Raw genomic sequence first — 13,771 nt, 5'->3', positions numbered from 1 at the left:
TGTGTGTGTGTGTGTGTGTGTGTGTGTGTGTGTGTGTGTGAGTGCTTGTATTGACAGCTACTGCTGTGTAGCTGCCTAAGTAATCACAAGCTGTGAAAGTTTAAACGAATTTCTTGATAATGGTGTGACAAGTTGAGCATAATGCAGGTACATCTAGAACTTTTTTTTCTCTTACAAAAAGACTATTTATTTTCTGTCTCAAGATGGAAAAAGGCAAAATGAGAAGAAAGCTCTCAGAGTGTTGACAACACAGAGAGGATATTTTCACTGATTTATTTCCTTGTGATAAAAATGAGAGCAGCTGTGCTCTGTTAGTTCTTCTCCTGCTTGAGGAGTATGTAAATGACTATAAATTATTAAATCATGTTGAGGCTGCATCATGAGCACTTTTTAGGCTGGACTGTATGGCTGCTTATTGAGGGTTGACTGCAGAGTGTTAGTGGCAGGAGTTGGAGGATGTATGTGTAAATGCTGGTGTTTGCTGTTTTTGAACTAAGCTGCTGGAGATGGTATTTTAATCCTTCTCTCCTGTCATGCTTAACTGCCTTGTCTACTACAATGTATACATGTGTGTGTGTACTTGTTTAAACATCTTTGTGAGGACCCAAAATTGACATGCCTCTATACTACTCTAGGCTCAAAATATGGTTGTGGTTTTAGGGTTATAATTAGGTTATGCTTAGATTAGGGGTAAGGGTTAGGATGAGGCATTCATTTCTAATGGTTAGGATTAGGATAAGTGGCTAAGAAAAGCCTTATGTGAATGTCATCACTGAGATGTGAAAATGAGAGAGAGAGAGAGAGAGAGAGTGTACATGTGTGTATGTGTGCATGCTCATTATGTTGTGAATGCAACAGCTTAACTGGGACTAGCTGTGCCGACCAGATAACTCCACTCCTGATAAGACCAGCAGAACAGTGACAGAACCACCGAGAGCCATACTCCCAACACTTTATAAAAAGAATTTCTCAACTGCTTTCCCAGTTCAAATGATTAATCCCTTATTTTCCATGCTTTTCAGATAAAGAAGTCTCCACAATAATGCCCTCTGCCAGGTCTCCAGTATTGCCATCAAGGAGCACAAAGCAAGGCAGCCCCAAAGAAAAAAACTCTAGTGCCATGACTGGTGGTTTGCAACAATCAGTGCTGGCTCAAAAAGGACAACTGGTTTCCCAGAAAGGGGGCATCCTCCCTTCTGCTCTGCCACAGAACCTGCTACCTCTTTTGGGCAGAGGACTTTCCATCAATCATACCCCGGAGCATCAAAGCAGAGGATTACCGAGGCGGGTAAAGTCCCCTGCATCAACTGCAGCATCAGGACAAGGCAGCAGTCCAACTCAGCCACTTCCTACAGATGCACATTCTCGGATGCCTCACACAGAGAGGCACACCCCTGTGCAGGAGGCTGAGATCACCACTGTGAGCATGAGGCCAGACCTTGACGCAGAGATAGAATCAACTTCAGCAGGTATTTAAAAAATAGTAACAACTTTAACTAAACCAAATATTTGTTAGGCTAGTTTTTTTTTCAATAAAAAAAGACAGCGAGACACCAGATTTACCTTGCTGTAGTTATTCTTCCCGCTGTATCCTGGAAATTCCAAAAGCACCTCTAATGCATGAGCAAATCAGTTTCAGGAAAGTAATGGTCCTGTCATGGTCCTGGGTCTGTAACCCAGTGTTTATGTATTTGTACATTTTGATTCTGGTTTAAGTAATATTCTAAGATTTAGTGTTTATTAGACACAGCTTACGGCCATACCACTCTGAGCATGTCCGATCTCATCTGATCTTGAAAGCTAAGCAAAATTGGGCTTGGATAGTACTTGGATGGGAGATTGCCTGGGAATACCAGGTGCTGTAAGATTGGGGTGGCTGTGGCTCAGCTGGGAAAACAAGTCACAAAATAATTGGAAGGTTGGTTATTCAATCCCCTTCTGCTTCAGTCTGCATGCCAAGTACCCTTTGGACAAGATACTAACCCCATGTTGCGTGTGAATGTTAGAGAGAAAGAGCACAGAAATAAAGTGCTTGTGCAAATGGGTGAATTAGGCAAGTTGTCTAAAGCACTTAGAGTGCTCAGATAGAGTAGAAAAGCACTATATAATTCACTATTTGTTCTGGTTCTTTTAGTTGTTTTCTGCTTTGTGTTATATAATTTCTTGTGTTTCAGTTCTGTTTCCATGCCTCCCTTACTTTACTTTACTTTATTGATTTATATAGCACTCTTCACATGATAAAAACCACAAAGTGCTTCACAATAATATAAAACAGATAAACATAAAACAGTACAATCAAACATACAGCACGAATCTAATTAAAAGCTAGTCTAAATAAATGAGTCTTAAGATGATGTTTAAAAGAATAAATAAAATCTAGGCAATGTAGAAATGGAGGGAGAGAATTCCACTACTTGCCACCTCTCTAAAAGATCTATCACCTCTGGATTTAAAATGTGTTCGGGGAACTACCAACAGCCTTTGATTAGATGATCTCAGCCTGCGAGAGGGAGTGTGGCGTTCTAAGAGATCAGAAATATAGGCAGGAGCTTCATGATTCAAAGCTTTAAAAGTCAGTACTAAGATCCCCTCCCCTATGTTCCACGTTCCATGTTTTTTCAGCCTTGTCTTCACGTTTGTTTAATTCTTGTCTCCGTGTTCGGTGTTCCCTTTTTGTCTCCCCAGTCAGTTATGTTCCCATGTCTGCTTCTTCCCACTCTCAGTATCAAGCCCACGTGTCTTAGTCTTGGTCTCCTTGGTTATAGTACTTCCTTTTTAATTTTGACATTCTCTCATTCTGTGTTCAGTTTTGTTTCTCTTGTCTTGTTATGTCTGATCTGTTCCTCCTGTGTTCCCAACTGTTGCCCATCCTCTTGTTATCCTGTATGTGTATTTAAGTACTCAGTCTTTTGCTGCTCGTTGTCGTGTTGTCCCGATTTGCTGAGTATTTCCTTGTGTGCCATCTTTCCCTAATTTCTCATAACTTCCTGGTTATTAATTCCTAGTTGTTTGTAACTTAGTTCCCAGTTCCTAGTTTCTAGATTTTGCATTCTTGTTCTTTTGTGTTAAGAGTATTTTTGTTACAGCTAATAAAGCTGCCTACCTTAGTTCATCCCTTTCATGTCTGAGTCCTGCATTTGGGTCCTACCTCTGCCTGCAACACAGTGTACATGACAACTTTATCAAAGGCTTTAGTACGCTGCCATAATTAAGTCAAACAAATAGCAATCAAATGTTTTTATGTAAAATTTCCTTTTTTATGTTCCCCCAGGAAGTATCTTTTCGTGGTTCTCTAATTTGGACTAATCCAGCCTAGTATTAGCTCAAAAAGCACCATACAGCAATGGTCAGAGGTTTATATCTACTAATCATATCATGACTATCATGATAATTTGGGGGCATTTAATAAGTTGTTTGAAAGATTCTTTCTCTATACCAGAATAATTGTTCAACATACACATTAAATTACTTAAAAAAACAAGATTTCGCTGCACAAGTTTGAATTTAGTTTTTATTTTCTTTAATCTACACAGGGTCAAAAGTTTATACATACAGGTTCAAATATATAAATACATTGACTTAAATCATTGAGTTGGGGTCTACAATGTATTTCACCTTGACAAAGCCAGGACTATTACCTTTTTTGCCAAGGTCTGGAAGAAACTGGTTAGGATATTAAGGAAGAACCCAGGAACCACCAAGGCTCAAGCCTGCCATGAACTAGAAACCGCTGGAATACCAGTGTCAATGTAGAGAGTGAAATGAGTTTTAAATTGCCACAGACTAAGAGTGTGCTGACCAGGAATGAAGCTCCTGCTTCAAAATCAATAACTTTAAGCTCTAACTATATGCTTCAGCAAGAAGGAAAGTTTTAAGCCTAAACTTTAAAGTAGAGACAGTGTCTGTCTGGCAAATCCAAATTAGAAGCTGGTTATACAGAAGAGGGGCTTGAAGCTGAAGGCTCTGTCTCCCATTCTACTTTTAAATACTCTAGGAACAACACGCTTTAGTCTGTCAGCAGCTACTTTCATCTCCACTCTGCAAAAAACTTCTACCTCACATATTGCTGGTTTAACCAGTTTCATTTCTTTTAAACCCATATCTTTAATTAAAGCTGCCATATCAAAATTTTAAATAAAGAAATTGTATTTTAATACCTTAAGAATGTTTTGCTAAAACTACCTTTTCATAACCATTCATATTTTTCATGCGATGAAATATAACAACTTCTGAATTGGGTCTGTCATCAGATCAGAATTAATTCACCTATGAAATTTTAAAAATGAGTTTGTGAAAATAAATCACCATTTGTATTCCAATTAGCTTCCATACCCTGCTAACAAGTAGCAGGGTACTGATAAACTCAACTGAGATTTCTGCACATATGCGCTTGTTACCATGACAATGTTTCTAAAGTGAATGTACAAAGATTATTATAAGCTTTTATTTTGATGTTAATTCAGCTTCATACAATTTATATTGTTGGTATTTTAATAACTGCCGATGTTTTTCTGTAAATATTATTCTGCAAAATAACAAAATTGTAGTTAATCGGTTAATTAGTCACATTATGCCTTTTAAACCAGGATATTTAATCAGTAACACCACAGGCCTTTTAAAATCTTTAGAGGAATAGAGAACATGATTATTTATATCAAGTCACAGCTTAAGAGTCTTCACTGCCCACTTTTTCTTCGGTGTAGCAGTTTAGATCCTTGTAACTTCCATCATTAATTATATGCAGTAGGGCTTCCAGTGACTTTCCAGTCAGGCTCACAGTAAATGTATTACAGGGCAGGATAGAACAAAAAATAAATAAAGGCCAATGCAATATAAATTCCTGTGTTTTCCCTCCAGCTGCATCCAGCTGCATGGTGATTTTTACTGATCCAGAAGGATACATTGACTCCTCTGATGACCCTCCTCTTCCAGACGGTACCTTCCTACGCTGTACCTACACTGTGACTGTGTACACTGGCTATGGAGTCGAGCTGCAGGTACACATCAGCAACATGTCAATGACATCACACACAGCCCAACTGCATTTATAGCATAATGACTCTTTGCTGGGTTGCTGGTTATCTTACTGAACAGTATTTTGTAAAGGCATGCTGCTGTGTTTTGTAGTTGTGGCTTAACCCAAGTCAAACTCTGCCTCCTTGTAACAGCTAATGGTAATGCTGTTCATTTCTGTATGACCCTCAAATATTTTTATGCTTTTAAATGTTTTAAATGTTTTCTTTATATATTATGTCACTTCTTTAGTCCAGAACTCAAAGATGCTTTATGTTAGTATGCACAAATGTTAGTGTCAGAGGCAGATAGGCAAAGACCCAGGGGACCCCAACCAAACACTGCATCCAAAAGAGCTGAAAATCTGAGGCCACATGTCCCAATGGCAACCATGCCCTGGGGGACGAGGATGGCCCTGGACGGAGCTCCAACAGCCAGTGGTGGGAGTGTCGGGGGACCAGAGGCAGTGGGCAACCGACCCTGCCGGTGACAGACCACAGACCCTGAGAACCACCCGCACCCTGGTGGAACCCCCACGACATGATGTAGAGGCCCAAGCCAGCCCAGACTGCAACTCCCAAGAGAGCAGGCCAGCAAGCACACAAAAAATGCCCACTCAGACACTCCAGAAAGACCAGGCGCTGAGGGGGTTGGGGCTGGGGTGAGGGGAGCTTGGAAAGCCCCAGAGGCCCAAACCAGATATCCCAATGTGGTGAGGGGAGGAAGACAGGACAAAAGACATGCTGTGGGAGAGAGTCACAGATTAATAATAAATAATGATTCAAGGCAGAGAGGTGTAAAAACACATAGTGACTGAGAAAGGTGACTGAAGAAGAAGTACATCATGGGAATCCCCCAGCAGCCTAGACCTATTGCAACATAACTAAGGGAGGATTCACTGCTAACTATATGCTAGATATATATGTATATTGCAAGAAGGACAGTTTTAAGCCTAAAGTTAAAAGTAGATACCTGTAGAGATCTGTCTCCCAAATCCAGCCCTGGATCCAGCCTCTCATCTTAATATAAGATGGGGCCTGATTGTTCAAGACCTTGTATGTGAGGAGCAGGATTTTGAATTCAATTTTGGATTTAACAGGGAGCCAATGAAGGAAACCCAATATAGAAGAAATATGTTCTCTTTATAGTCTATATCAGTACTCTTGCTGCAGCATTTTGGACTGGCTGGCTATTTATCACACGGTTTTTAGGGAAACGCCTTTCCAGGAGTTTTTAGGACATCCTGATAATATCAAATTACAGTAGTCCAGCCTAAAAGTAATAAATGCATGAACTAGTTTTTCAGCGTCACTCTGACACTTTACCAACTTTATCTTCAAGGATGGATAAAGTTGGGTGTCATCTGCATAACACTGAAAATGTATGACATGATGATGGTGGTTAGCACTGTGGCACGGTGGTTAGCACTGTTGCCGCACAGCAAGAAGGTCCTGAGTTCAATTCCGCCATCAGGCCGGGGTCTTTCTGTGTGGAGTTTGCATGTTCTCCCCGTGTTTGCGTGGGTTCCCTCCGGGTACTCCGGCTTCCTCCCACTGTCCAAAGACATGCAACTTGTGGGGATAGGTTAATTGGATAATCCAAATTGCCACTAGGTGTGAATGTGCGAGTGAAAGTGAGTGCGAATGGTTGTCTGTCTCTGTGTGTTGGCCCTGCGACAGACTGGCGACCTGTCCAGGGTGTACCCTGCCTCTCACCCTATGACAGCTGGGATAGGCTCCAGCACCCCCCGCGACCCTGAAAAGGATAAGCGGAAGCGAATGGATGGATGGATGGATGGATGATATGACTTCTGTTGAGACTGCCTAACGGAAGCAAGTATAATGTAAACATAACTGGTCCAAACATGGAACCCTGTAGAACTCCATAATTAACCTTAGTGTGTGAAGAGGACTCTGCATTTACATGAGTCTATTAGATAGATAGATAGATTCAAAGCACTGCAGTGCAGTACCTGTAATACCTACAGCATATCCATAACAGCAAATGAACTGTACAACAAAAATGCAAATGCTATTTATGGTCTCCTCACAACAATGAAAACAAACACTGTTGTGACAGTGATGTACACTGTCTTGTTGGTATATGTATGATTTCTATACATTTTAAATCAGATGAAAACTTTGGTTGTACGATTCAGATATTTATTAAAAGCTAGACAATGCCCTACCTGGCCCCCTGGCAAAACTTTGCCAGACCCGCCCCTGCACAGTTACCAGCTGTCAGCTACAAAGGATCCTGGTGTTATTTGTTTCTCAGAAACAGTTCATAACTTCCCTTCAACTCATTCATGTCACCTAAAAGGTAAACCTGTTTGTCCATCACCTGTTCAGCTCTGATGATTCAGTAAGGACATCTCCTGGTTTCATCTTCATGTTTCCCTCTCACCACATAACCAAACCAATATCATGACCAGCAGCTTTTACGACTGTGGCTCCAACAAACATCAGCTGATACTAGAAATTAATATTAAATAAATTCTAACAACAGCTGATCAGTCTTAAATATGTTGCTGTTGTTTAGCGCAACATCTGCTGGTTTCCTCTTTCTGGCGCAAAGTGAGCGATAAACAAGAAAGAGAGAAAAGCCGATCAGCTGATCATTGATCAGTTTCATGATTAAAGTAGCAACAGGAGAGGGAGGGGGAGAGAGAATGAGAGAAGAGGCAGCTGACAGCGTAAAGACACAGAATAAATCCAGCTTGTGTCTTTTTCCATTGTAGCTGAAGTACGGGACAAACTGCGTTCCTTTTCAGCTCAATATCAGTCTGCCCCAGGGCAGCTGTGGCTACAACTGTAGCTTGCCTCCACCAGTGTGTGAATGTGAGAGTGAATGAATAGCGGAATTGTAAAGCTCTTTGAGGGTCTCGAAAAGCGCTATATAAATGCAATCCATTATCATTATTATTATTAATATAAAACGCATAATATTTTCTCTGAATGCGAGATGATTCCGTTTTTTATGGGACAGTTGGCAACTCTACTAACTAACCTTATGAATAAAATAAAGTTCACTATCAGTAACATCATAGCACCCACCCAGCTGTTTAGAAACTCCGTCGTGCTAGCTAGTACGCAGTACAAGTTATTGTAATTGACTGTAAAAAGTCAGCAGAATGAAAATAAACTATACCTAAACTTGGTTTATATCTGACCCAGATAGACTGCAGGTCATCACTTCTTACCTGAAGTTCAGTTCACCTGACACTCGGACCGGCGGCCGCCCTGTGTCTCTGCTCCTCCTGCCTCCCCTTTCCCTCATCCACCTGCTGGCCTCTGTGGAAGCTCCGCCATAGCCACCATCAAACAACTGAGTTATTTTTACACATCGGCCAGCACCACTCACCTCAATATTTATACCATTACAAAAACAACAACAGCAACAAAAACCACTTGGCCGGTAAAAACGAAAAATCACCATAGCTGGACAACCATATCCAGTCCAGCTATGGTCGTGCCATCAGTTAACCCTTCCCAGGGTTGCCGATCGCAGGTCTAATGTCAGAGGCCATAAGAAGATCATTCGTAACCTTCACTAAAGCTGCTTCAATACTGTGATGAACTCTAAAACCTGACTGATACTCTTCAAATAAGCCCTTCCTCTGCAGATGATTGGTTAGCTGTTTGACAACGCTTTCAACATTTTTTGAGATGAAAGGAAGGTTGGAGATTGGCCTATAATTAGCTGAGACAATTGGGCAAGAGATGGCAAGTAACGGTTTAACTACTGCCAGGTTGAAGTCAGATATGCAGCCAATTATTAGAGATTGGTTGATCATATTTAACGTTGACTTCTTTGAGGAGTCTTATAGGGATGGAGTCTAAAAGACACATTGATGGTTTGTAGGAAGTAAAATGTTGGGTTTTAGAAAGCAGGACCCAAACACAGGAACTTTAGAGTTGGCGACAGTGTGTTTATTTACATTTACAAAACAAACAAACAAATAAAAATCATGTACTGCAAACAATCCATAGTGTGTGATTTCTTCCATGATGACTTTCCAGTTCCCATGTACTGAATCCTTCCTGTGGTCGGTGGTGACAAACACAAACTCATCTCAGTTCAATTTACAGAAAGAGCTCAGCTCTCTTGGGTTTCCTAACAAAACATGACACAAAGGTAAGTACACTTATCGTATACAATGATTGACAAAGACGGATTCACCTGGTGAGCTAGAGTTAATGGAGTCACTTTTCAGGACCCGGGCTTTTATGTGATAGTTGTATTAAATCGTATGAAAAACAGAGCCCACCTGACCTCGCAAGAGTTTAGGCTCTTGACTGCGTGCAGGTACGCCAGGTTCTTGTGGTCGGTCCAAACGACCAATGGATGTTCCATCCAGCCAGTGCCTCTAATGCGTTTGTTGGCTAGCAGTTCACGGTCACCCAAGTCAGAGTTTCTTTCAATCTGAAAGAGGCACTGAGAAAAGAATGCACAGGGATGAAGCTTACCCTCAGAGGTCTGGAATAACAGCCCTAACCCCTGAATCCAAAGCATCCACTCCTACCATGAAAGACTTTGAGAGATTAGGCTGAACCAAAGGCTGAAGGCTGGAGAGAGACTGTATAACGGACTAGTGGGAAGTGGAACACCTGGGAGCAAATCTATCCCACAGTTGTAAGGATGATGAGGTGGGATAAAGAGAGCTAAATCCTTGCTGAATTTTTTTGCCAAATCATGGTAGACCGTAGGAACAAAGGTTAAATCAGGGGTGTTGAACTCCAGGCCTCAAGGGCCGATGTCCTTCAGGTTTTCGATATCACCCTGGGTCAACACACCTGAATCAAATGATTAGTTCATTACCGGGCCTCTGGAGAAATTCAAGACATGTTGAGGAGGTTTTTAACCATTTAAATCAGCTGTGTTGGATCAAGGACACATCTAAAACCTGCAGGACACTGGCCCTCAAGGCCTGGAGTTCGACACCTGTGGTCTAAATGGTAAATGGACTGATTCTTATATAGTCTTTTTCTACTCTTCCGGACTACTCAAAGTGCGCTATACAACATGCCACATTCACCCAATCACACCCATTCACACAAACACTTTCTGCTAAGCTTTTTAGTGCTTCCTAACTAACATTCAAACACATTAATACTCAGATGGATGCATCGGAGAACAAATGGGGTTAGTATCTTGCCTAAGGATACGCATCTACTCTGGATTAAACCTGTTTGATCAGGATGTATTATGAATAGGGTGGTTTTTTTCTAATCCCTACATTTATGACTGAGATTGGGTGGTATCTGGATGGGAGTATGGGATCCTTGGTTTAAGAAGTGGACTAATGATGGCAGTGTTATTGTTTGGAGATGATCTGTAAACATTCTGAATTTGATTTACCATTCTGAAAAAAGTGGTTGCTATCATAGACCACCATCTTTTCTTATTGTTTGAGAGATGTTGTAGGGTTTTGAATGAATCAAGAGACACAATCTGTTTGTCCTTTAGTTTTGATAGATTTAGATACATTTAGATTTAGATAAACTCTTCAATGTCTTCAATATGGATTAATCTGTGACGAGTATAAAGCTTTGTAAAAGTCTTTAAAAGATTTATTTATTTGTTGTGGATCATGAATAATGTTCCCAGTTGAATCCTTTATAGAATAAATTGTTGTTTTTTCTTTATTTAGTTTTAACTGTGATTAGCAACGAATTTTCAAATTTATGGCTATGTTCAAAGTTAGTTAAACAACTAATAGCTCAGTGTTTCAACATTCGGAAGAAGGGATTGCACTCAGGTGTAGAGATTGACGAGTTACAACACATATCCAACCACTCTGACCTGTCATCCTGGTTGGAGATATAGCACCCCCATGAGATAGGTTACCAAGCCCCAAGTGTGATGAAAGAAGGGTCAATGAGTGCGAGAAGAACTGACCTGAAAGAGATATAGCTGACCCATAGCCGGTTACCAAGACTACATGAAGTACCCTCAGAAGATCTATTATATGATGTGAATACAGCACTACGGGCAATACCTACCCCCACTATTACAAGACTAACCAGTGATCAGTACAGAAAGGTTCAGTGATGAAGGTGCCTAAGAAGTATAACAAGCTGTCCACACCTGAGGTCTTGGAAACTGCCAAGCAAAGACTCACAGCCCTGGCCAGCTGCTTGAAGAGAAACACCAGAGAGATAAAAGGCAGGAAATAAGCCAGCGGTTCTCCAAAGAACCAGCAAACGTGTACTCTCAGTGGTAGGGGAACAATATGAGCACAACACCACCAAGGTTGGAGACGGAGCAATACTGGAAGAGCATGTGGCAGAAGGACGCAATCCATAACAGCAATGCTGGGTCTAAGAACAGACCACAGCAACCTCCCTGAACAGGTCCATTTTAAATAGCAGTGGCAGACATCCAAGAAAGGGTCTCCAGTATGAAGAGTTGGACAACACCAGGCCCCGACATGATTCATGCCCACTGGCTGAAGAAGCTGAATGTACTCCACAAGCATCTGGCAGCACAAACAAACCCGCTGCTAGTTGATGAGAGACACCCAGAATGGCTGGAGTGTCCTAATCCCCAAGGACCCCCATAAGGGACCAGTCCCATCCAACTACCGGCCAAACACCTGCCTCACTACCACATGGAAGTGGTGGCCAAGATGAACAGGCACATGGCTCAATACATGAGCAGGGCACATAACGGAATAGGCAAGAATACCAGAGGTGCAAAACACCAGCTACTCGGCTGACTGCTCTGTCCGAGACTGCAAGACTAGATGCTAGCAGGCAAGGCACACATGGAACGCTACAACAAAGTGTCTGGCATGGTATACAGAAACATCTGTGCTGAGTATGGACTGGAAGTCCTAAGGTCAAAATGGGAGATGTCCCCAGGGTGGTCAAGAATGACTGAGGTAAGATCCTGTGGGATTTCCAGATTCAGACTGACAAAATGGGGGTGGCTAACCAACCGGACATAGTAGTGGTAGACAAGCAGAGGAAGATGACTGTGGTAGACGTAGCAATACTGAATCACAGCAACATCAAGAAGAAGGAACAGGAGAAGCTAGAGAAGTACCAAGGGCTCAGAGAAGACCTTGAGAAGATGTGGAGGGTGAAGGTAACAATGGTCCCAGTGGTGCACTTGGTGCAGTGAGTCCCAAGCTAGGCAAGTGGCTCCAGCAGGTTACAGCAGGAAAAACATCTGACATCTCTGTGCAGTATCTTCTCCTCAAGCTCCCAGGCCTCTGGTAGAGGACCTGAGCTTGAAGGATAGAAGTAGTCAGATACAAGTAGTCATTTGAATCCTTAATTCTCTCCCTTCCTAATAACATCCCGCCATCTCTCTTTATTATCTTTTATTATGTTAGAAAAACCAGTTTCCTCAGACTGTGAGAGACTTTAAGGGAGCTCTGTTTGACTTCAGATGACCAAGTACTTCCTAATGGAGTGCAATCTAAACACTAATACTGTATGTATTCAAGCTTTCCTACAAGATGTGTTAAACATGGATTTTTTTTAATGTGTTTGTTTCCAGGTGAAGAGCGTGAACCTTTCAGATGGAGAACAACTGTCTATCACAGGTGTTGATGAACACGGTTCTTTGCTGGTCTTGGCCAACCATACACTGCTTGTTGAAGGTCAGGTGATCCGCAGTCCCACTAACACTCTCTCTGTCTACTACTGCTCTGGACTGGAGGGAAGCATGGGTATCTTCCAGCTGCACTATCAAAGTAAGTCTACACACCACTCATTTACACACTTACTGAAAAGAGTGTACAAAACTCAGTTTATGCCATGACTAAAACATGAATATTCATTTATATTAACAGGTCATAGAAATTCAATAAATAGTACTTTCATTGGGGCCTAAGGGGCTGTTTACACTTTATACACATGCTAATTACAGAATCATAAACCATCTCACCTAATCAGTTTGCATGGTGATTGAATTTTTCATGTTAATTAGCTGATTAGAGCCCTGATTAATTGGCTCTCATCTCATTATGACACTATATGGGATATGGGAGTTTGTATAAAGAGTCCCCTTGTTGTGTATGTTGCTGTGTGTATATGTGTGCTGTGTCATCCATTTTAATCTTTTTATATTACCGCTAGACAGAAGAATAGTGCTGACGTGTTATCAAGGTTAAAAAAACACACACACAACATAAAGAGACAAGGAATATTGTCTCACACAGCTTACATGGCTTGTTATAATTAGGATTTTTCAATTGCCCATAACTACTTGATTTCTTAAGTCATTGGGTTCTCAGTATGAGAAACTATGTTGCACCCTTGGATGTTTTAATTAGCTGGTTCTTGGCACCATCTGTTATGGCTCTGCAGCTAGATATGTGAATGTCATGCACCATTTACATACATCTGTAATGATAAGTTCTACACTATGTACTGTAGTCTAGCCCTACATTTTATAACACTGTTCAGTATTTCCCATAATCTTTTAATATTATCTATCTAATTGCTTCTTATAGTATTTCTTTTTACTATATCTTAGTATATTGATTAACTTATTTTAATATCTTTTATATCTAATTTCAGCATCTTCAGTTCTCTTTTTTAAGAAATCTCTGTATAGTGCATTTTTCTTTCTCCACACATTTTGCAGACCTTTTGTTATCCATGGACAGTATATAACTTATGTTTCCTACCATATTGCTTTATTGGACAGTTTTATACAATAACAATTATCATACAATAATGTAAATATTCTAAGGAATTCATCATACATTCATCATTTTTCTGTCCACTTTATGAATCTTGTA

The 13,771-nt window shown here is 41.0% G+C and overlaps 1 protein-coding gene and 1 pseudogene across 2 annotated transcripts in view; both read left to right on the top strand.

The window, feature by feature from the left end:
• The window catches only part of sez6l (seizure related 6 homolog (mouse)-like), a 109,285-nt gene that overhangs the window by 45,549 nt on the left and 49,965 nt on the right, over positions 1-13,771 (top strand). For both annotated transcript variants that reach the window (XM_087843992.1, XM_087843991.1), the window contains exons 2-4: positions 1,023-1,469; positions 4,858-4,997; positions 12,523-12,718. In XM_087843992.1, the coding sequence (XP_087700118.1) occupies positions 1,023-1,469; positions 4,858-4,997; positions 12,523-12,718 (783 nt within the window). The remainder of the gene's footprint in view (positions 1-1,022; positions 1,470-4,857; positions 4,998-12,522; positions 12,719-13,771) is intronic.
• On the top strand, positions 1,750-1,868 carry LOC118454701 (5S ribosomal RNA; annotated as a pseudogene).

Source organism: Neolamprologus brichardi, chromosome 7 (genome assembly GCF_056152115.1).
Source record: "Neolamprologus brichardi isolate AB-2024 chromosome 7, ASM5615211v1, whole genome shotgun sequence".
NCBI classification, from domain to species: Eukaryota; Metazoa; Chordata; class Actinopteri; order Cichliformes; family Cichlidae; genus Neolamprologus; species Neolamprologus brichardi.
The sequence above is the reverse complement of the archived record's forward strand: the minus strand, read 5'-3'. Positions and strand labels throughout refer to the sequence as shown.